At 60.1% G+C, this 19,741-nt stretch overlaps 8 protein-coding genes across 8 annotated transcripts; 3 read left to right on the top strand and 5 right to left on the bottom strand.

Moving 5' to 3' along the window:
* Positions 1-1,077: 1,077 nt before the first annotated feature.
* Positions 1,078-2,086, bottom strand: SDRG_00984 (hypothetical protein). The gene has a single exon (XM_008606491.1). The coding sequence runs from the start codon at positions 2,030-2,032 to the stop codon at positions 1,235-1,237; it is 798 nt and encodes a 265-aa protein (XP_008604713.1). The 5' UTR covers positions 2,033-2,086; the 3' UTR covers positions 1,078-1,234.
* A 375-nt stretch (positions 2,087-2,461) lies between these two features.
* SDRG_00983 (hypothetical protein) lies at positions 2,462-3,992 on the top strand. The gene is made up of 4 exons (XM_008606490.1): positions 2,462-2,904; positions 2,950-3,168; positions 3,217-3,383; positions 3,439-3,992. Exons 1-4 carry the CDS (start codon positions 2,510-2,512, stop codon positions 3,915-3,917), a joined length of 1,260 nt encoding a protein of 419 aa, XP_008604712.1. The 5' UTR covers positions 2,462-2,509; the 3' UTR covers positions 3,918-3,992.
* Positions 3,993-4,608: 616 nt separating this feature from the next.
* SDRG_00982 (hypothetical protein) lies at positions 4,609-6,173 on the top strand (the record flags this gene model as incomplete). The annotated part of the gene is made up of 7 exons (XM_008606489.1): positions 4,609-4,641; positions 4,682-4,817; positions 4,864-4,929; positions 4,971-5,062; positions 5,105-5,314; positions 5,367-5,486; positions 5,532-6,173. The coding sequence occupies 7 exons, from the start codon at positions 4,609-4,611 to the stop codon at positions 6,171-6,173; spliced, it is 1,299 nt and encodes a 432-aa protein (XP_008604711.1).
* SDRG_00981 (hypothetical protein) lies at positions 6,136-10,855 on the bottom strand. Its single transcript, XM_008606488.1, has 8 exons — positions 10,296-10,855; positions 9,976-10,242; positions 9,771-9,919; positions 8,705-9,719; positions 8,580-8,651; positions 8,057-8,533; positions 7,731-8,006; positions 6,136-7,685 (listed from the first exon to the last, which is right to left on the bottom strand). Exons 1-8 carry the CDS (start codon positions 10,821-10,823, stop codon positions 6,264-6,266), a joined length of 4,206 nt encoding a protein of 1,401 aa, XP_008604710.1. The 5' UTR covers positions 10,824-10,855; the 3' UTR covers positions 6,136-6,263.
* A 29-nt stretch (positions 10,856-10,884) lies between these two features.
* Positions 10,885-11,801, bottom strand: SDRG_00980 (hypothetical protein; the record flags this gene model as incomplete). The annotated part of the gene is made up of 5 exons (XM_008606487.1): positions 10,885-11,210; positions 11,240-11,432; positions 11,476-11,526; positions 11,571-11,640; positions 11,716-11,801. The coding sequence occupies 5 exons, from the start codon at positions 11,799-11,801 to the stop codon at positions 10,909-10,911; spliced, it is 702 nt and encodes a 233-aa protein (XP_008604709.1). The 3' UTR covers positions 10,885-10,908.
* A 307-nt stretch (positions 11,802-12,108) lies between these two features.
* SDRG_00979 (hypothetical protein) lies at positions 12,109-13,192 on the bottom strand. Its single transcript, XM_008606486.1, has 3 exons — positions 13,013-13,192; positions 12,578-12,966; positions 12,109-12,517 (listed from the first exon to the last, which is right to left on the bottom strand). The coding sequence occupies exons 1-3, from the start codon at positions 13,164-13,166 to the stop codon at positions 12,239-12,241; spliced, it is 822 nt and encodes a 273-aa protein (XP_008604708.1). The 5' UTR covers positions 13,167-13,192; the 3' UTR covers positions 12,109-12,238.
* An 812-nt stretch (positions 13,193-14,004) lies between these two features.
* Positions 14,005-14,508, bottom strand: SDRG_00978 (hypothetical protein; the record flags this gene model as incomplete). Its single annotated transcript, XM_008606485.1, has 2 exons — positions 14,005-14,170; positions 14,246-14,508. The coding sequence occupies 2 exons, from the start codon at positions 14,506-14,508 to the stop codon at positions 14,005-14,007; spliced, it is 429 nt and encodes a 142-aa protein (XP_008604707.1).
* Positions 14,509-15,267: 759 nt separating this feature from the next.
* SDRG_00977 (hypothetical protein) lies at positions 15,268-18,913 on the top strand (the record flags this gene model as incomplete). Its single annotated transcript, XM_008606484.1, has 4 exons — positions 15,268-15,816; positions 15,860-16,178; positions 16,236-18,693; positions 18,828-18,913. Exons 1-4 carry the CDS (start codon positions 15,284-15,286, stop codon positions 18,911-18,913), a joined length of 3,396 nt encoding a protein of 1,131 aa, XP_008604706.1. The 5' UTR covers positions 15,268-15,283.
* Between the last annotated feature and the right edge of the window lie 828 nt (positions 18,914-19,741).

Raw genomic sequence — 19,741 nt, 5'->3', positions numbered from 1 at the left:
CATATTTGAACGTACGAAAAAAATGAAAGATCCACCAGCCACGTCGTTTCAACTGCAACTTGGCGCCATGACCAGACGCCCAGCTCGCACGACGCAAGGGTCTCTGCGAAGCGTCGAGGCTCGATGGCGCTCGGAATTGTGTGGAATTGAGTATACTATCAATGCTTTGCTATGGTAGTCTAGTCGCAGGCGCTTCTGAAGTTGCACGGCCAGCCAACGCCGTCGCTTCCTGTGTACAAGGCCTTCAGCCACGTTGTTCTGACGCTGTTGTCGTCGCCGTGTGCGGTATGATGACTGGTGCATTTTGTTTGGCGGTAGACGCTGTTGCTGCAACTGGAGTGCAAGCAAGGATGAAAACAGAAGGGTCCGTCGAGCCACATTGGCACTTCAATTTCAAACTTGACCATCTCGAGCAACCAGTTTCTGCCCAGTATATGCAGCAAAAGCCCTGATGAGTCGGCACGCGAGAGGACAAGGGTGGTGGTCGCTAACCTTGAACGCGTCACAGACGTGGCCACCGCCGCTTTCCAGTACGTTCTCAAGCGTTGACGGAGCTGTACGGGGTGCTACGAGCACCAGCCTATATACTACAGTGGTAGAGCCCACGTAGACTGTGCCAAGGCCACATCCGAGTGGGCCCAAGCAACCCGGGTCTGGTTCGCGGAAGCGCACGCTTGCGGTCCCTCTGAACGAGCTTCGCCGCGGTTGGGCTGCGCGGCAAAAATAACAGCGGGACGAGGCCAAAGCGAACGCGGACTGTCAAGGAGCTTGACGAGCGATTTCCTACTACTAGTACAATTTGCAAGACGAACGAAACCCATCACGTTGGTACTCAACCCTTGCCAAGGGTTCGCATCGATCGTGGTGCTTGCTTGCTTCACCTCCTGCTTGGGTAGAGTCTTGGCGGTCTCTGCGAGCCGACGATCGCATCTCATTGTACGGGGAAGCGCTGCTGTGGTCGGTGTGATGGTGGCTCGATAGCTACGCGACGCCGGCGTCAACATACACGCGCCCTTGCTTTGGTCCAGCGACTTTGGAATGTGTGTTACCGAGACAGAAGGAGGATTCTGACATCTCCTTATCGCCTGAGGACAGGTCGTCGCAGCTTGAGTGTCGACAAGTCTGCGTGCTCGTGACGTGTCAGCAGTAGCACAACGAGACAAGGAGATCTTAGCGTAGTACGCGCCAGTACATAGACATGTCGACATTTTGTAGTAGTAGTAAATAGTGCCACTTAGTCCTCGTCGCGCGCCGCGAGGAGCCCCGTTTCTTCCGTCTCCGTGTCGCTGCTGTCGCTGTCCGTGCCTTCATCCTTGTTTCGCTTCTTGCCCTTCTTCTTACCCTTCTTCTTCTTCTTCTTCTTTTTGTCATCGGTGCTCACAACAGCGTACGTAGGGCCGCCAAAGAGCCGTCCGAGCACAGTGGGCAGCCGATCGCAGCGGCAACAGCAGCGGTACCACCAGCTCTCTGACTCGGGCTCGTCCTCGGGCCACTCTTCGTACTTTTCACGCATCTCGCTCACGGCGACGCGGGCGCTGAGCTCGGGCAGCTTGAGGATCTCGATCACGTCGTCGCGCAAAATCGGCGTCGCATACAGGTCGAGCGTGTAGCGGGCTATGGGCACGGCGCCGCCCGTGCCGTAGAGCTCGGCGTAGATCGCGTACACGCGCGGGTTGACGCAGCGGTAGTGCTTGGTGACGTGGAGGTCCTTGCGAAAGTCGTTGGCCGTCGTGTAGAACGACTGGTTGGAGATCGGACCGGGCAGCGGCCCGTCGTGCAAGACAAAGTTCATCCACATCTCCATCCACGACGTCTCAATGAAGAACCACGCCTCCTTGTACTTGAGCGTCGTCGAGTCGTGCTTGAGCACGAGGTCGCGCTCGAGCCGCCGCCGCAGTTCCATGTCCACGCGGACGCCGGTCGAGTGCTGGTTGGGCGCGCCCGAGAGGCCAAGCTCGGCCATCTCGATCTCCATGTCCTCTCGGTCTTGCTCCATGTCCACCGAGTGACGGCGACGCTGCGGCTCCATCATGCTGCGGCTCACAATCTGGCACGTTGCCTGGGCCAGGATGCTCGATTAGGTGCGCCTTCTTTATACACAAAGCAAGATATTCTTTTTCGTTGAAGATCGACAAGCTTCGGTAGTCTAAACGCACGCACAATTATCGCGTTGTCGCGATGCAGCGGACAACACGCGCCATGATGACCCCTTCTCCGACCAAAGAAGGTGCTCATGTCTATTGTACTCTATTTATCCCGTGGTATCGCAGCGCTGAGGTGTGCGTCACGAGTACACAGCGGGTTGGCGCGGATGCTTATGTGGCGTGAATGTAGACTATCACAGCCTCACTTCGAACAACAGCGTACGTACTCTGTGAAGTGCGCTTTGACAATCCCACCAATCACAAGTCCTAAACGGCTTTTGCCACTTCTGATTGGGCAAAACATGCTCCGTCGTTTGGGCCAATGAAAAAGTGTGCACCAATTGACCACCAAAACCATCATCGCCATGGCCAGCCCCTCCCGTGCCGACCAGCCCACGCCGGTGACCGCGCCGACGCCGACGCAGCTCGACGATATTACGACGGCGTTCGTTGAAGACGACGACGATGATGACGACGAGGACCTCGAAGGCGACGCCGAGATCGAGCTCGGCTTTGTCAGCGATATTGTAGCGGGCGAAGAGCATTTGGCCGGACCGTTTGTCAACTGGGACGGCGGCAAAGTGGGCGGTCAGCCCACGTGGCTGGACCCGACCGTGCAGCTCGACGTGCTTTGCGTGTGCGAGACCAACATGAGCTTCCTTCTGCAGATCTACTGCCCGCTGGACGCACCGGCGGCAGCGTTCCATCGCAGCCTCTACGTGTTTTGCTGCCGCACCAAGGGCTGCCCCAAGCTCGGCCAGTATGCTTCTGGACCATACTGGTATCGTACTCATGCCATGTGTAGCGCCCGCGCCTTCCGCGTGCAGCTGCCCCGCGAGAACGCCTACTACTCGGACAAGGAAGACGACGCATGGCGCAATAACGTGGCATCCGTCAAGCGCTGCGTTGTCTGCGGCCTCAACGGCAAGTTTGCCTGCAGCGCGTGCCACGTTGCACAATACTGCTCCAAGGCGCATCAAAAGGACCACTGGAAACATGGCCACAAGACCGACTGCGCCGCCTGGTACACACCTAAGTCGATCGACGTCTCGCCCTCTCATGCACGTTGTAGCGCCCAGCAGCAGACACTGGTCGTCTCGGACGCAGCGGCGCAAGCGATGGAGGATGACGGCAGCGCTTTTGTGTTTCCGCAGTATGCGATCCACATCGAGCAAGAGCCCGATCGCACGGTCGCCCAGAACGAGTCGGAGGCCAAAATGATGCAAGCGTACGAGCAAGGTAGAGTCTTTGCCTTGTTTTGCTCGAAGCACGCAGATAATCTCATGGGCTGTAGCCCACTTGCAACCCCGTGGCGACGATGTGTTTACGGACGACTCGGAGATCGACTTGTCGCAGAAGGACTTGGCGTCGATGCTCGGAACGACGACGCAAGACAAGACGTACGTCGGGTTCCTCACGCGCGTCGCGCTCGCCAACGACCAAGTGCTGCGCTACTGCCGCTGGGACGACGACGAGCCCGTGCTGTGGGTGCACTCGGAAGGCAAGGCAAATGACATTCCGAGCTGCAGCGTCTGCAACGAGCGTCGCCGCTTTGAGTTTCAGATTATGCCCCAGCTGCTCTACCACCTCAAGGTGTCGGGCGACCTCGACTCGCTCCAGAACGGCGCCACCGACTTGGACTGGGGCACGCTTGCCGTGTACACGTGCCCCAACAGCTGCAGCCTCCACCAAGCAACGAGCACGAACGCCGACGTTGTCGAAGAGTTTGTGTGGCGGCAGCCGCCGCACGAGCAGCACCAGGCGCCGCAGTAGACGACGAGATCGATTAAACCTTCGCAAAACGTATTGGCGTTGATGCCTTGAATGCTTCACGGAACACGCTCGATCGATCAGTCGCTACCACTAGTCATCGCTAGTATACTAGCTCTTCTACTACAGTATGGCTCGTTGGTCACTCCGTCATAGAAGGACTCGGATCAAGCACCGGTTTCCTCCAAGCCAAGCCGCGTTGGCTGGGCGGCTCGTCGATCCCAAAGGAAACCCCTATCGCCTTCTTCATCCTCCCACGCCGGCTGGCCTATGGCCTTCAGACTGATGTCGACCCTCCCGCACTTTAGTACTTACACTAGTATTAATACCAGTACTAGAGTCGTCGAGGGCATAATTTGCCCTCGACGACTGACGTTGACCCTCCCGAACTTTAGTACTTACTTTTAGTATGCATACTAGTGCTAGAGTAGTCGAGGGCCTATGGCCTTCAGACTGACGTTGACCCTTCCGCATTTTAGTACTTCCACTATTAATACCAGTACTAGAGTAGTCGAGGGCCTATGGCCTTCCGACTGACGATGACCCTCCCGCACTTTAGTACTTAGACTAGTACTAGAGTAGTCGAGTAGAGTGCACTTCAGCAATGACACTGGCGGCAGTGGTTGTAACCGGACGGTTACGACCTCTTTTGTGGCAACTGGTGTATTTTTAAAAGCTCGGTCGGTCCCTCACCATGTCGTCGATCCGGGTCCGCGCGACCAACAAGGTCCGCGCTACGATGGCGTCTTGCGGCTCACGCTGCGTAGCTCATGGCCAAGCTCGGCGCGACCAAGCCGAGCAAGAACACGCAGTTCGACATTGCCGCCGCCGGCTTTGAAGAGCTCCAGTCGGGCGTCGTCAACCTCGACAACGCGCTGCAAGGCTTCATCCTCTCGCTGAAAGGTAGCAGTGCAATGCCCCGCCATCTCGCTTCTCATGCGCGTCACAGGCTTTCACGCGTCGGCCAACGTCCTTTTGCGCGCGGTCGAGGACGTGGCGAGCGTGCGCTGCTCGGGTAGGCCGCGCTCTTCTGTCGCGTTGCCTCACCACCGGTAGACAACATGGGCACGGCGCCCGAGGTGCGGCAGTTTGTCGACGTCTTCAAAGCGTGCTCGCTCAGCATTGACATCACCAAGCTCACCGAGCTCGTACGAAACTCTGAGCGACGCGCCGTACCGTCGTATCGATAGGTCAAGACGTTCGAGACGCGTGTGCAAAAGCCATCGCAGGGCTGGCTCCACCAAGTCGCGCACCTCAAGTCCGAGATCGAAGACTTTAACGACAGCCACATCACGTTCGACCACTACACGAAGAAGGTGCAGACGCTCCGCGATGCCCACAACAAACGCGCCGGCGCCGGCAAGCAGGAGAAGAGCAAGGACGTCGACAAGCTCCACCGCGTACACCTCGTGTCTTGTGCTAGCGCTGGATTCCGAGTCGTATATCGAGTAGAACGAACAAAAGCTCGTGACCATCTCGACCAACTATAACAAGACGTCCGAGAAGACGATCCAGGACCTCCGCACGTTTCTGCAAAACCGCGACGCGACCTTGCTGCCGCTCGTCCAGCGTGTACGACGCCAATGACAACTTGTCCAAAGTTACGATGACCGGTAGATCATTGAGTTTCGCCTTGCGTATGCCAAGGACGTGTACGACTTGACGGCCAAGCTGGACCCGCTGCTGCGCATCTCGACTTTCAACGAACACCTCTCGCGCCTCGAATCGTTTGCACCGAGCGGCCACGACAGCGCGATACCGGCGGCGACCCGCACCGACGACGAGCCGGAGGTGCAGGTGACGACGCTGAGCTTCAACGATTTCGTCGGACCGACGACCGAGGCGCCACCGTCGGCCGACTTTTTCCAGGCACCGGCGACGCAACACGGCAGCGTCACCTCGTCCCACGCTACCCACTTGTCGTCGGGAAGTTCGTGGCAAGACTTTAACGCGCCGTCGGCATCGCCGGCGTTCGAGGCGTCGTTTCCATCGGCGTCCGGCAATCACATTACAACGAGCGCGGTTGCCGGTAGTCGCACGAGCTTTAACTCGACGACGACCGCAGCGCGCACCGGCAGTATCAAGGCCGACGGAGGGTTTCCAGCCTTCCATGCGCCGGACGAAGCGGGGTTCAACCCCTTTGCGGCGACACCGCCGCCGTCGTTCAGCGAGGCGCCGCCGATGAATCCATTTGGAGCTTCGGCGTTCCCTCCGCCGCCGCCGACGACGCCACAAGACTCGTTCAACTTTATGCAGTAGCCGTCGACGCTCTGCCTCTATATACATATATATATATATACTGCATAAACAAACAAACGAGCTTGATCAACACGACAACACATGACGGTCTTAGGGCGACGTGCGAAGGAGGTTGATGGCGCCGGCATCGTTGCCGACAATCAGGCACGGCCGCAGCGTCAGGTGGGCCATCGCTTGCACGCTCCACTTGGGCGTTCGAAGCTTTCCGTCGCGCTGTTTCTCAAAGAGCGTCTCGAGTTCGAGACGCGTGCGACGACGCACAACGTCGGTCGTTGCGAGCGTTGCCATACGCAGACCGGATGCGACCACGAGCCGGTCGGCGTCGGCGGTCACCACCGTGTGGTCCAACGTCGTATCGGGCCAGTTGGCGACGGTCGCCGTCGTTGTCCACGTCTGTGTGTCCCAAAGATGAGCGATGCGATCGGCACCGATGCTCCAGAGACGGTGCGGCGGTCCGTGCTGGAGCTTGAGCACCCTCCCATCATGGGCACTCCACATTCGAAGGACGGCGCCGGTGCGGGCGTCGAGCAAGCACAGATATCCCGACGTACCACCGAGCACGAGGGTCCGGTTGTCGGTCGTCGCAGCCACAGTAGAGAGCGTCCCGAGGACCCGGGGCGCGCTCCATACGATCGGCGCGTCACGCGTTGTCGGGCGCATAATGTGCAGCGTGAGTGGCTCTTGCGCAACGACGATCGATGCGAGCACGACCACCGGCGTGCACACGATCGGCGACGGAAACGTCATTTGCCACTTGCACTGCAGCGTCGGCGCCTGGTACAAAAAGACGTTGAGACGGTCGCTCACAACAAAGTGGTGGAGGAGACTCGGCATATGTAGGACGCCCGTGATCGGGGCCGCGTGCACACTCCACTGCCCGAGGCTGTGCATGTCGCTGAGCCGCCAGAGCTTGCACGAGCCGCCGGCGCTCGCACTCACGAGCCACCGGTCGCCGTCCAGTACCGTGAGCATCTTGATGCTCGCGTTGTGGGCGTTGAGCACGCTGGAGGCCTCCCAAAACGCACTCGACGGCGTTTGCGTCCACTTGCGGCTGTGGCGCTTGGGCTTGGGCACAGAGAGGCTTCGCTGCCACGTGGTTTGCACCGCGTCTTGAAGCTTCCGCGGCAGCGAGAGGTCGAGGGCTAAATGCACGTCTTCGAAGAGCACGGACGGAAGCGGCTCGATCGGCGGCCACGCGCCGACACCGAGGTACCAGCTCTCGAGGGCCGGGAACGGCGCCAAGTGCGACGACGGACAGTGCATCGAGAGAACACACGCCTGGAGCGACGGCTGCAAGCTCTGCTTGGTGAGCGTCGGACCGACCTTGTCGCTCAGCGCCAGCACGAGCTCAACGAGGCCCGTCCATGCCAGGAGTGGCGGCAGTTGATGCGAGACACGGTCGAGGAGGGCGACCATCGCGTGCACCGACGCCGTAAAGTCGTGCACCAAGTCGAGCAGCGCACGCAAGAGGCGCGACACGACGATGACTTCCAGCTGCAGCTCCACATGCGCCTAGCACTACACCTCAGTTTGGCGCTAAAGCGAGCGTCCGTGTACCTTGGTCGGCTCGCGCTGGATCGCGCAAAGATGGGCCCCCAGGAGGTCGTAGAGCGTCGGTAAAAGCACCGCCGAGACGACAAAGTCCCCGAGCTCACACGCGATGCGAAGGATGCCCATGGACGTTGTGTGCGGCGGGTGCCGCTGACGCCAAAACGCGTCCTGGTCGTGCGTGCAGCCGCCAACTTTGGGCTTACTGATGGCATGCAGCATCTTTGGCAAAATGCGCTGCTCGGCCAAGGCCGTGCCAAGCATGTGGCTCGAGGCGAGCTGGGCCTAGTTCATATCGAATATGCACCATCGTTTGTGAATGAACGGCAACGTACGAGTGCAAAGCCGGCAACCAAGCGCACGTGAAGGCTGCCGCGTCGCCACCACTCGAGAAGCACGGGCACCATGTGAGTGAGCAGAAAACCCGAGCCCCACGAATGCCAGAGAAGCCAGAGCAGTCCGTCCGGCGCGGTCGACAGAAGCCAAATGCGCGCGCAGTCGTCGACGCAGCCTTCGTAGAGCCGCACGATACGGGCTTCGTACCGAGCCAACGACACCTCTTTGCCGAGCTTGGCCACGAGCGTCGAAAAGACGTCTGCGGCCGAAACCACGTCGCTTAAAAGCGGCGCCAGTAGCGGCTCCAAGAGCGCAAACAACGGCGTCGGCACCCGCATCGCCAACTCGTTGAGAGCCACAACGGACTCGGCCGTCGGCGATGCCTCGAGCACGTCGTAGATGGCTGCAAACTGCGGCGCAAAGAGCGCCCGGGATCGACGAGCCATGCGGTACAGAGCGTCGTCAGTCGGGTGCATCTATGAACCAGATAAGCGTGGCGTCGGTAGAGCCAGGAGGTCGCACCTCGCCTTCGAGTATGTTTTGAACAAAGTTGCCGCGAGGACACTTTGGGTCGAGAAGCGAGAGCACGAGAGCCTAGATGCAAACTTGGCGTTCGCTATGTTTGACTCAACACAGTTAGGTAGTACCTGCATCACGGGCGGTAATTGGCGCAGCGCTGGCAACAGCAGCAGCATCGCCGACGCCGTCGCCGTGTTAGCGGCACGTAGCGCCACATACGCGTGGTACGACGGCGGGGTGAAGAGCGCGTGGTGCAAGTACACCTCGGCAGCCAAGCTCGCGAGGCGAACTGGCGCGTCCGCATCGCTCGGGTAGCTCGGACGCAAGCGTATTTCGTACTGCGTCCAGGTCGACGTGTCGCATGCACCAACGATCGCGTCGTCGCGCAGGAGAATAGGCGGCTGCACCGCCCACAGTCGCACGTCGTCCGACACCTCGGCCGGCGCCGCGTCGTCGTACACTCCGGCGTCGTCGTCGTCCAACGCCTCGAGCTGTTTGATCCACGACAAGCTACCAGTGTCCCGCTGCGAGCGCACACTCATCGACGGTGACGATGGCAGCGACGTCGACGGCTGGCCTCGGCGGCCACTCGAGTTGAGAGAATCAGACGCCTTGCGCAAGGAGGACACGGTCTGCGACTTGGTCGTCGTGGCTAGCACATACGCCTCCTGGGTCAACTGGCTCAACAGCGCTGCGCTTGGCTCGCAACTCGTGCTTGCATTTGGCGTCGGGGGCACTTGCCGCGGCGGGTGCGGTGCTGCAAACAGCTGCACAAAGCCGCGCAGCGGTACGTTCTTGTGCGCGATGGCGACGTCGCCCGTGAGGCTGGCGCCAAAATTCAAGTCGATCCACGCGTGGAGGTCGCGCGAGACGTGCGGGCTCTCGAGCGCGGCGCGGTGGCACTGTAAGAACGCGTCGGGCGTCATGCCGTGGAGGTCCAGCGACGGCATGTCGTCGTGCCGTGACGTAAAGATGGTCGCATCGAGGAAAAACTCGGGAATGCACTCTTCGGGCGACCACGCGTACATGCGCGCCATCGTCAACGGGTACTCCTTCGCTTCGAAGCGGGCGCGTACAATCGACTGGAGGAGCGGCAGTGGCAGGCGTCGGGCGAGGTAGATGGCGACCGTGAGATCCGACAAGCTAGCCACCGTCTATGAGACACGCCAGGACGAGAGCGTAAATACGTCCTACTTTTCGGGAATATGGTGGCCCGTGTGCGCGTACGTTTGGTCGAGCTGCGCATCGCCTTTCATGAGCCGAAACTTGGACTGCGTCAAATCGCGGTGCTGGCCGTTAAAGTCGAGGACCCACGGTAGCACCGGGTGTACGCTGCGGTGCTTCTACCGTATATTTACGCTGGAACGTGCATTCGATCGAACGAGGAGGTATGCTGTACCATGGAGCGACCAGCGGCGTGGTTGAGCGCCAAAAGATAGTCGAGGTTCGAGACGTCACCGACGCGCCACCGCTCGAGGAGCGACCGAGGGTCCATGTCGTCGACGGTGCGCGACGGATGCATTGGGAAAAAGCGCAGTTGCGTCGAGTCGGCCACGTCGGTCCACTCGGAGTCGACCGACGGGAGGGCAGGGGACGTTTGGAAACCGCGCACGAGCTGGTACAAGAGAAAGCGCTGGTGCTCGTCGCGCGCTTCGTCCATACATGGCTAGCATGTGACGATAGGCGCTCGAGCTCCCTGGCGATAGACGACAGACGTACCTGGTGCAGGGCGAGGAGGTGCGCACGTAGCGACGTTGCTGCGTACGGCAAGACGAGATAGACGGACGTCGGCGACTCGAACGCGCCGAGGAGCGGGATCAAGTTGCGGTAGCGTGGAGGAAATGCCCTTGGTGAAAGCTGCTTGGCCCACGCAGGGCTGGCTGGCGTGATGGCCACGTTGCTGTAGAACATGTCCAGGTACCCTTGCAGCGACTGGCCGGTCTGTGAAGAAGCGACCTGGATGGCGCCGTCCTCGCGCGGTATGCACAGCACCTTCTCAAGGCTGCGCTCGAGATTGCAGTCGGTGGTGGTGGATGGCGGCTCGAATGCGTCGATGCCAACCGGAGGCAAGGCGACGGTCGCCTTGTCCAGCACCAAGACGCGGAGTTCCGCGCCATCGGGCGTCGCGACGCAGACGCCAACAATACCAGCGTTGTCTTCGTCGAGGTACGTTTGCGCGGTCGCCGGGAAGCAGCAGGCGATACCGAGCTCGGCGGCGATCCGCGTTCGGCGGTCGTCCCACCGCATCGCCGCTGAAAATGGATCCGCTTGGGAACACGTTTTAAACGGTTTAAAACGAATATGATGTGTTTTCTATGTGTTTAAAACATCCTCACAGGTGCAGCACCCGGGCTGGAGGTCGTGCACCGGGGTCGAGCTGCGCGTGCCAGCGCAGGTTGTCGACCGTCGCCGCGACGAGATTCCGGTTGCGGTCACTGCCATCGCTCGGCGGTTGCCGAGCCGATACCAAGTTGTTCCATCGCGCAGAGTGGGTACCTTGAACGAGTCTTGGCGCCCGGTCGATCGCCCGCATGATCGCCGGTACGACCACCTCAAAGCGAGGCACCCGCGCCAGCACGTCGTGCAGTGTCATCGTCGGCAGCGCGTACGCATCGACCATGGCGAGCACACACGCTGGCAGCGAGAGCAGGAGAGCCACCGACCATTGCCAGCAGTGTCTTCTTGGTCGGCGACGTAGGCGTCCCGAACGACGAGCCACGACATGACATCGACGCGGTCCGCAAAGCACTCGCTGGACACTGCACAGAGCAGCGCGAGGCGAAGCATGCGAAAGAGCTCGAGAGCAAAGCGAACCGACAATGGGGCGCAGAGAGGCGTTGGCGCCGAGATGGGACTCTAGCAGCAGCTCGTACGTCGTCGCTTTGGTTGCATTGCGCACAAAGAAGGCAGTGGTCCCACGCTCGAGCGTCTCCCAGCCAAAATGCACGAGCTGGGCACGCAGCCAGAGCGCGAAAACAGCGATACATGCGCGACCCGGGGGCTCCAGATGGTGCAATAATAGGCTTGGAAAGGACCTTCGGGCTCGAGATTGGCCGTGATAAAGCTCGGTCGAGACCGTTGGCAAACTCGACGTCAGCGCGTCGCAAGATCGGCGGCCGGAAGAAAGCCGAGCGGCCACTGCAAGCGCACACCGTCGACGAGCACGGTCGTTGCGCCCAGGCCGGGGTGCGTCGAGGCCGCTGCCCCGCCGGCGCGCCACCCCATCGTTGACCAAACTTCAGGTTATCCGGATGATTGCCATCGATATTCGGATACCCTCGTGGCGTACGTGGCAGCCCGCGACGCAAGCGCATCGGTCGTGTCCTGTACTAGGACTGCTGACAAAGGGATCGCTTGTCAAGCAGTGATATACAGCCAGCGGTACGCTCGAATCGGCATGAACGGAGCCGTGAGGTCCGTGGTAGACGCGTTGCCTTGGTGCGTCAAGCCCATCTGGTAGCGCGGGTTGTGGTCGAAGAGCAAGCAATGACACTGACCTAAGGACCACGTAGCGATATAAGCTTGCAAGAGCTCAGTGTCGTGCAAAGTCGTTGACGTTTACGTTATTATAGCGTGTGATGCTATCCATGTACAAGCCGACCACCCTTCTTGCTGGCCCCGACGACGACTACGATACTGACTCACGCAACGACAATGTGGCCTTAGTGGAGCGTCGTAAACGTTTGCGCGTGCTCGGCGACGCGTCCCATGGCGAGGACGCGGAAGGCGCAGAGGCACGCAGCGAGATACCCGAGGAGTGTGCCCATCGTGATGTCGATCGTGTGGTGCTGCCAGTCGGTGACGCGACTCACCGCGACCGCCATCGCAAGGCCCAGCGGCAGGAGCGCTGGGAAGAAGAGCGCTTGGCGACACCACGCCATGGTCCGTGGCGTCACGTTTGCGGGCGGATCGCGGCTATAGAGTGCCCAGAGGAGGTAGATCTACCAGCCAGAAACACACCAAATTATGGCATCATTGGACATGAACGCAGCCGCACGCACCGTCGTGTAGAGGGCCGTCGCGGCCGTCGTTGCCGTATGCCCCGACGGAAACGAGATCATGGACGCCTCGTACATGCTGCGAGGCGTCGTGCAAGTGTACGTCTTGTTGTCGGCGGAGAGGACAGGCGCGCAGACAGCGGCAAAGTTGGGGCGGAGCGCGCCGACGTTGAACTTGATGAGGTTCGCCGCTGCGATCGTGAGGAGAACCGCCTCGAGGCAGCCCAGCGAGAGATTGACAAGGCGTACGAAAAACTCCCGCCGGTTGGCGCCGACGCGGTACACGGCAAACTCGACGGCGAGGACGACGACGAGCCAAAAGATCGCCGACGCCACGCACGCCATGACGTATGAGATGGTGCTATGGTGGTGCGGGTGCGACGTCGCTTCGCCTACAAGGACGACGCATGAGTCGACGACCTTCCCTCATGGACGCACTGATCGTCGGGTTGTACGTGTCGAGGTACCGGTACGACGGCGACGTCAAGAGGCCCCACGTGACGGCCGCGACCCAAAAGACAAAGGTCATCAAGGGCGAGACCCATTGCACGTCGGTCCAGAGGCTGCGCTCGGCCACGACGATGTCGCCCATCGTGCGTCGGTTGCGGCAAAGTGAAAAATGGCCAATGCGACCAGTCGGCCAAACAACCAGTTGTTTGCTCCTTTCAAAATTTCACAACCCAGCAGCACCTGCACGGGCAGCCCACTCAACTGTACAACGCCGTACTATAAGTATAGCAGCTATACAGCCGACTCAACCGTACAACGCCTTACTAGCAGCTATACTCAGCTTCGCTCGCTTCCACGGGAGCTACGTGGAGCGGCCCTACTGTCGTCCTGCTGCATGTACCCACATCCAATTGACAAGACTCGAGCTTGACCCTGCGGGAAACAAACAGCGTCGGGCAGGCATGGCGTCGACGTCGGGTCGTGGTATTTTGATGTATCGGCAGCAGGTGGGATCGTACATGCATCGGAGCTGTGTCGTGAGAACGGCCTCGCCGTCCAAAACGAACTGGCGCTAACTTTGGCACCCACTGCGGTTAAACGACCTTGCTGTATTGCACGTAGATGAGAGCGTAGGGCCCTTGGGCTCCAGTTCTTTGCATGCGCTTGCATCCTCCCGGTGCTTGTCATGGGCCTACGTACGTACTAGCAGTAATAGACTTATCGGCATCTGTGTTGCAACTTCAATGTATCAAGCGTATCAATCTGATGGAAGACACTATGGAACCCTCGTCGTTTGCCACGAGCTTTTGTACAAGAGGTCACGCAAGGCTATTGTAGTTATACAAGCGACGTCCTTGCGGCAGCGACGTCATTATTGTCTATTTGTGGACCAGTATTATGTAGCAATGACAAACATCCACCACTCAACTACTCAATAATGTCTATTGAACTATAGATCCTACTCGAACAGTCTGTCGCTCTTACTCAAAGTAAAGCACATCGGCATCGAGCATAATGGGCCCGAAGGTAAACGCTGCGCTTGGATAGTCCAGTGCAAACGCTGCTTCGCTCATCTCAATCTCGAACGATACGACCGCACCGGCGTCGAGCTCATACGAACTGTGCAGCGTCGGTGCCTCGTCTGCGCTAACAAGTGTCTCGACCGGGGCAACTCCAGGACTTGGGGGATGTTGTGGCGTTGGGCGACGGTGGTGGATGCACTTGGCGTGGGTGCAGACGCGAACACCGCCGTGGCGGACACAGTCGTTTCGGGGCGACTTGGGCGCGTGGTGAGCACACGTCACGTCTCTGTACGTGCGCGCCCCGCAGCTCGGTACCGCACATCGATGGAGCGTCGCCCGGTGGCTCGTTGCCGCCTGCGGGCACGGCGGCACGCTGCACCGGCGTCGGTGGCGATGCGCCTCGCACGATCGAGCTTCTTCCGTTGCCATCGTCTTGCAGCCAAGTACAAAGCAAGCGCGCATCGCGAGCATTAATGTGGCCTCGAAAATATGTTTTGCCGAATGAAGTGTCTCGTTCGCCGAGCCTCTATCGCGACGCGAGTCAACATCGGTCACTGAAAGAGCGTGATGCGCAGGCGTCAGTCGTCACGGCGCAAGCGCGACACACCGATCACGCGAAAGGCCCGCTCGTGACTCACAAACTTCCCGGGTCAAAGACGCGGCGGCGCTGCACCGTCCTCTCGAGACCTGTATATAGACTGTAGCAAAAGACAAGGGATACAGGCGCATGGGGTCGTCGCGACATGGGGGCCGCACGACAGGTCGTGCCCGTGGACCGAACGGCACGTTGGTGCTCGCTTGATTTCGCAGACGTGGCCCCTCGTGTTGCCACGTACGCGCCGTAATGGCGCGACACCACCGCCAGCATCAAGCAGGTGCGCCACCGAACGTTCCAATCACCTTCGGCAAAAAACCGGAGTTTTGGCTTCCCGCACCCGGCGCTTCTACGATCCTGTTGCACGCGCACCGTGCGCACGAGTCTTCAATATCTGCACGTCACAGCGGTAATGTGAGCCGTGCGTCGGTGACTAGTGTAGAGGTGCAAGAACTGCGGCGTCTTTTCAGAGTCGTTCGTACAACACACATACCACACGGTGAACTTTCTTTTCTCACGTCGCCGCGTGTTTTCATTTCACACGTTGCCGGTTTCAGCGGCATCCGGATACGGAAGGGCATCGGTTTTGCAACGCCGAAAGGCCGTGGGGTATCTTTGAATTTGCCGCGGAAACCGAGTGGGATGCTGTCGCGACGGAACAGCCACGTGCAACCGGCGGCGCCGATGCCGAGCATGTCGCGCCGCAATAGCATCATGACCCCGCCGACCCCAGGACGAAAGAAGCGGCCGCCGGTGCCGTCGGCGGAAGCGACGACGACGTTGCCGTTGCTCGACACGGCGACGCGCGCCGAAACAGCACCGATGGGCACCAGCCACACGAATGCTTGGCCGTCGCCACGCCACGACATGGAGTCCAAAAGCGACAACAAGACGGGTATCCTAAGCCTCGAGAAGAGCCTCGAGCTCTTGGACAAGATTCTCATCGATGGTGGGCCGCCGCCATCGGGTGGTCTCCGGCCGTCGGCGCCATCAACAGCGACACTCGCGCCACCGCCGACGGCCAGACTCGAGGCCGAGAGTCCGGCCCGGCGTGGACCGTCACCCTACGTGTCGTTCACCAACCCGCAGCGCGAAGACCTGTACGAAACGATCGCGATGCTCAAGCAGGAACTTGCCAACGAGCGCGCCGCCCGGCGCTTCGACACGGCGCCGAGGTACTAGCCGACTTCCGTCATCGCAGTTGACATTTATGTGTAGTACGTACACGGACGCGGGGGACGAGTACTTTGCGGCCCTTGGGCGCAACGCCGAACTGCACGTTCGGGCGCGGAAGCTCGAGTCGGCGGCGCAGCTCATGAAAACGGACCTCGAGGTGACCAAGGCGGAGCAAAAGCGAGCGCTCGACTCGGTGAACTTGCGGGAAGAAAAGCTGCGCAATCTCATCAAGAAGAACAAGTGCTTGATGACAGAGTACGAAGTGCTCAAGGACCAGTATGTCGAAACCAAAGTCAAGAGCGTTGAAGTCCACCGCACGATGCAACTCGAGCAAAAAAAGATGGAGCTCGCAGCCCACGAGGTAACGTTTTGGGCGACTAGCTAGCCATACGCTGATCTTCTACCTACGGGCCTGTAGATGCTTCAGGAGAAGCTTCAGCTGCAACACGAAGTGGCGGTGGTCCGCACCGAGCTCAAAGAGCTGCAAAAAACGTCGGTGGCCGAGAAAGCAGCACTACAGACAACGCTCAACGACGCTCAAACCGAGCGCGACCGCCTCGTGCTGTGCCTGGCCGAGACGCGCCACCATTTCAAGCAGTGGAAAGACCGCGAGTGCAAACTTGTGGCCGCTGCGCGAAACGATGCCCGGGACCTTGCGCACGCCGAGGCGTCGGTGCGCATCGAGCGGTGCCACGACGAGATTCGACTGCTCCGCGACAAAGTGAACCAGGTCGAGCAAACCAACCAGGTGCTCCGAAAGGAGCCGGGACTGTCGCCGATGGAGCTTGCGTACCGGAAGCAACAGTTGCATGCGGACATGACGACGCAACACGCCGACCTCATTGCTCTACAGAGTCGTGTGCAGGAGCTGGAGCAAATGCTAGCGCTTTCCAAGGCCCAGCAAGAATACCAAGGCGGGATGCTCACTGCCGCCCAAGAAGCGGTGTCTCAAGTGCTCCACGCGCGCGAAGTCTCGGCGCTCGAACAACTCTCCTACATGAACCCACCGCGGACACCAAAGCCTCCTACGCCGTCGTCCGACGGCACCGAGTCGTTGCTTCCACCAGAGACTTGGATGGCGCCATCGACACCACCGGTGGGTGTCGAGAAGCCCCGGGCGCCACCGGCTACCGCACCGTCGCCACGCGTCCAGACGCAGCGGCGAAAAGGGTCGTACAAAGAATCAACACCCGGCCTGAAGCGCCCGACGCTACCGCCCCAAACCGAAGCCAACGCAACTGTCGCGTCGTGGAAGCTGGAGGTTCGCAGCCTCACGGAGCAAGTCGACGAGTACAAGACGATGGTTGTCGCGCTCTCGCATGAAATCGAAAAGCTCAAGGTCGAGCGCAAGCGGCTCACGGCGCAAAAACAGTCGGAAACCGAGCGCAAGTACGAGGCCGCGCTCACCGAGCTCCGGGCGCAGCTCGAGACGAGTCGCGCGACCGAGACGCAGGTCCGCGAGCTTTTGGTGTCCATGCAAACGACGCAAGAGGTCAAGTCGGCGCGCACGATTCAAATGCACTTGCGGATGCTCCTCGCCAAAGCGACGCTCAAGAGCAAACTCAAAGCAACGCGCGCGATCCAAGCCTGCTACAAGGGCCACAAGCTCCGCCAGACGACAAATCTACAAAAGACGACGTTCGAGGCAAGTCGGGACCGCCTGCATGGCACCGGCAACGCTCCCGTTGTATCGACGCCCGACATGGACTTGTACATATCCGTGCTCTCGATGCCACCGTGCGTCAAAATTCAAGTCTGGTCCAGCGACATCGTGTACGCCAAGTACATTCCAGTGCGGCTCTTGGGACTCTACGTGGCGCACGGCGTTACCTGGGCACGCAACGACATCCCTCGGCTCCAGAAGGCACTCGCGGCGCAAGTTTCGCTCGTGCCAGACGAGGACGACGCGCAGCAAATCCACGTGGCGGAGCTACAGCGCGTCCACGGCCAACCAGTGACCCACGTCAAAGCGATTACAAAGATCCAGTCGCGCGCCAAAGGCTACTTGACGCGCAAGACACTCCAGCAAACGCTCATCGAGCAGGTGGATACGGTGCGCCGGGTCCAAGCGCTTGTGCGCGGCTTCCTCGCGCGCCGTCAATGTGCAGCGCAGCAGCGCGCGCTCGTTGCGATCCAAGCCGCGGCTCGCGGGTACTTTGCTCGGCGATCCGTGCGCCTGCAGCACCAAGCCATTGAGAAGATTCAAGCCATTACCAAAGGCATGCTCACGCGACAGGAGCTGGAGAAACAGCGCGCCTCGGCAATCGTGCTGCAGAAGCAAGCCAAGGGCTTTATCGTCCGCCAGTCGCTGGAGCGCCGCCGCACTGCAGCCGTGGCCATCCAGACACACACACGCGGTCACCTGAAGAAGAAAGCGTACAAATCTTACCGCGTTCGAACAAAGGCGGCGACAGCTATTCAAGCCAGGGCCAAGGGATTTCTGACGCGGCGAAACTTGGACACGACCCAAGACGCTGTGGCCACCATCCAGCGCCACGCGCGCGGCTTTGCAGTTCGGCAGCAGCTACGCACTCGACAAGCGAGCGCTGTCGTCATCCAGAGCCGCGTGCGCAGGCTTCTCGCCAAACAGTCGTACGCGGCGGCGATCGATGCCGTCGCCACGATCCAAGCGGGTGTCCGTGGCTTTGGCGCGCGAAGACACATCGCGTTCCGGCCAGTACCAATCTACCCCTCGTTCAACGACGATGCTGAAGACGAGCATCGTTGGGCGGTTTCGTGGAACAAGCGCAAGTCGGTGGCGTTCCGAATACGCTGCGTCGACGCCCCGAAATGCATCAAGATTGAGGCTGTGCTCGACGGTATCATCTACAGCGCGTTCGTCAAGTACCCGCGTGTCCATTGCTACGTCGACGACGGTGCTCGGTTATTCCGCAACGACCCTGGCCGACTCAATGCGGCCTTCGAGCCGCTTTGCGCCTTGGAAGAAGTCGAGCCATTCCTCTTTAAAGTGGCTATCGCCGAAATGGACGTGTCTCACATTGCACCACAGCCGCTGCCGGCACAACGACCCACACCGAAGTCAGTGCACAAGCCACCGCGCCCGGTGCCACGCGCAGCAGCGGCAGTGCCACCTAACTCCCAGGTGTACTTGTCGACGAAGTGGGTTGATGACCCGTTGCCGCCAGCTGACGTCACTGCGCGACCGCCACCGAGGGGCAAACCGTCCCAGCCCCGACAACTAGAAAATGACCAGCCCTCTGCACAACCAGCAACTATTTCTGCAAGTGCGGTCGTACACAGTGTACCAACTTTCGATGGATTTGCTTTTGCCCACAACGCGATCGGTTCTACTGCATCATCAGGCGACACAACCGTAGATCCTTCGTCGGACGCTGCAGCACTGCCCAACCACGTCCAAATGCAAGACGCCCCAGCGCAAAATGCAGCCAACGGCATATCGTCAAGCAATGCTTCCAGCATACCGTCTCCTGCCAAGCTGTGCGCTTCCACATACGTCAGTGTCCTCATCAAGGAGGCGACAACGTACTTCATTTCGCAACGCCGACCATCGACCCCACGTCGCTATTCCTTTACAACCCCGATCGTCGACAACGCTAAAACGCTCCTGCAGCCGCCAGCTCCCCAAGCCGTCCAAGATGCGAGTCCTGCCGATGTGTCGCCACCGCTAGACGATGTCGAGACTGCACCAGCGGTCGTGGACGAGCCCGCGCCGACCAACGACTCGACAACTGCAGCAGACTCGGCTCCGACTGAACCCAGCATCGACGGCGTTGTCGAGGCCAAGACCCAAGAAGCTGCGCTGCCGTCGGACGATGCCACGCCACTGCAAACGGAAGAAGCCACCGAGATCGCGGTGGAGGAAGCGCCAGCAGTCGAGGCCGTCCAAGATGCGGTGGAACAAGCGCCAGTTACTGACATCGTCCAAGATGCGGTTGAGGAAGC

This window comes from Saprolegnia diclina (genome assembly GCF_000281045.1).
Source record: "Saprolegnia diclina VS20 unplaced genomic scaffold supercont1.2, whole genome shotgun sequence".
In the NCBI taxonomy this organism is placed as follows: Eukaryota; Oomycota; class Saprolegniomycetes; order Saprolegniales; family Saprolegniaceae; genus Saprolegnia; species Saprolegnia diclina.
Note: the sequence above shows the minus strand (reverse complement) of the source record. Positions and strands in the feature narration are given on the sequence as shown.

Coding starts and splice junctions, on each gene's coding strand:
- SDRG_00979 (XM_008606486.1), bottom strand. CDS start 13,166: ATGGGCGACATCGTCGTGGCCGAGCGCAGCCTCTGGACCGACGTGCAA. Junction 12,967..13,012: donor CACGTACAACCCGACGATCA/GTGCGTCCATGA, acceptor TCGTCCTTGTAG/GCGAAGCGACGTCGCACCCG. Junction 12,518..12,577: donor CGACGGCCCTCTACACGACG/GTGCGTGCGGCT, acceptor TCTGGCTGGTAG/ATCTACCTCCTCTGGGCACT.
- SDRG_00981 (XM_008606488.1), bottom strand. CDS start 10,823: ATGCGGTGGGACGACCGCCGAACGCGGATCGCCGCCGAGCTCGGTATC. Junction 9,920..9,975: donor ACGCCGCTGGTCGCTCCATG/GTACAGCATACC, acceptor AATATACGGTAG/AAGCACCGCAGCGTACACCC. Junction 8,652..8,704: donor AATTACCGCCCGTGATGCAG/GTACTACCTAAC, acceptor GTTTGCATCTAG/GCTCTCGTGCTCTCGCTTCT.
- SDRG_00984 (XM_008606491.1), bottom strand. CDS start 2,032: ATGATGGAGCCGCAGCGTCGCCGTCACTCGGTGGACATGGAGCAAGAC.
- SDRG_00983 (XM_008606490.1), top strand. CDS start 2,510: ATGGCCAGCCCCTCCCGTGCCGACCAGCCCACGCCGGTGACCGCGCCG. Junction 2,905..2,949: donor GGCTGCCCCAAGCTCGGCCA/GTATGCTTCTGG, acceptor TGCCATGTGTAG/CGCCCGCGCCTTCCGCGTGC. Junction 3,169..3,216: donor AAGACCGACTGCGCCGCCTG/GTACACACCTAA, acceptor TGCACGTTGTAG/CGCCCAGCAGCAGACACTGG.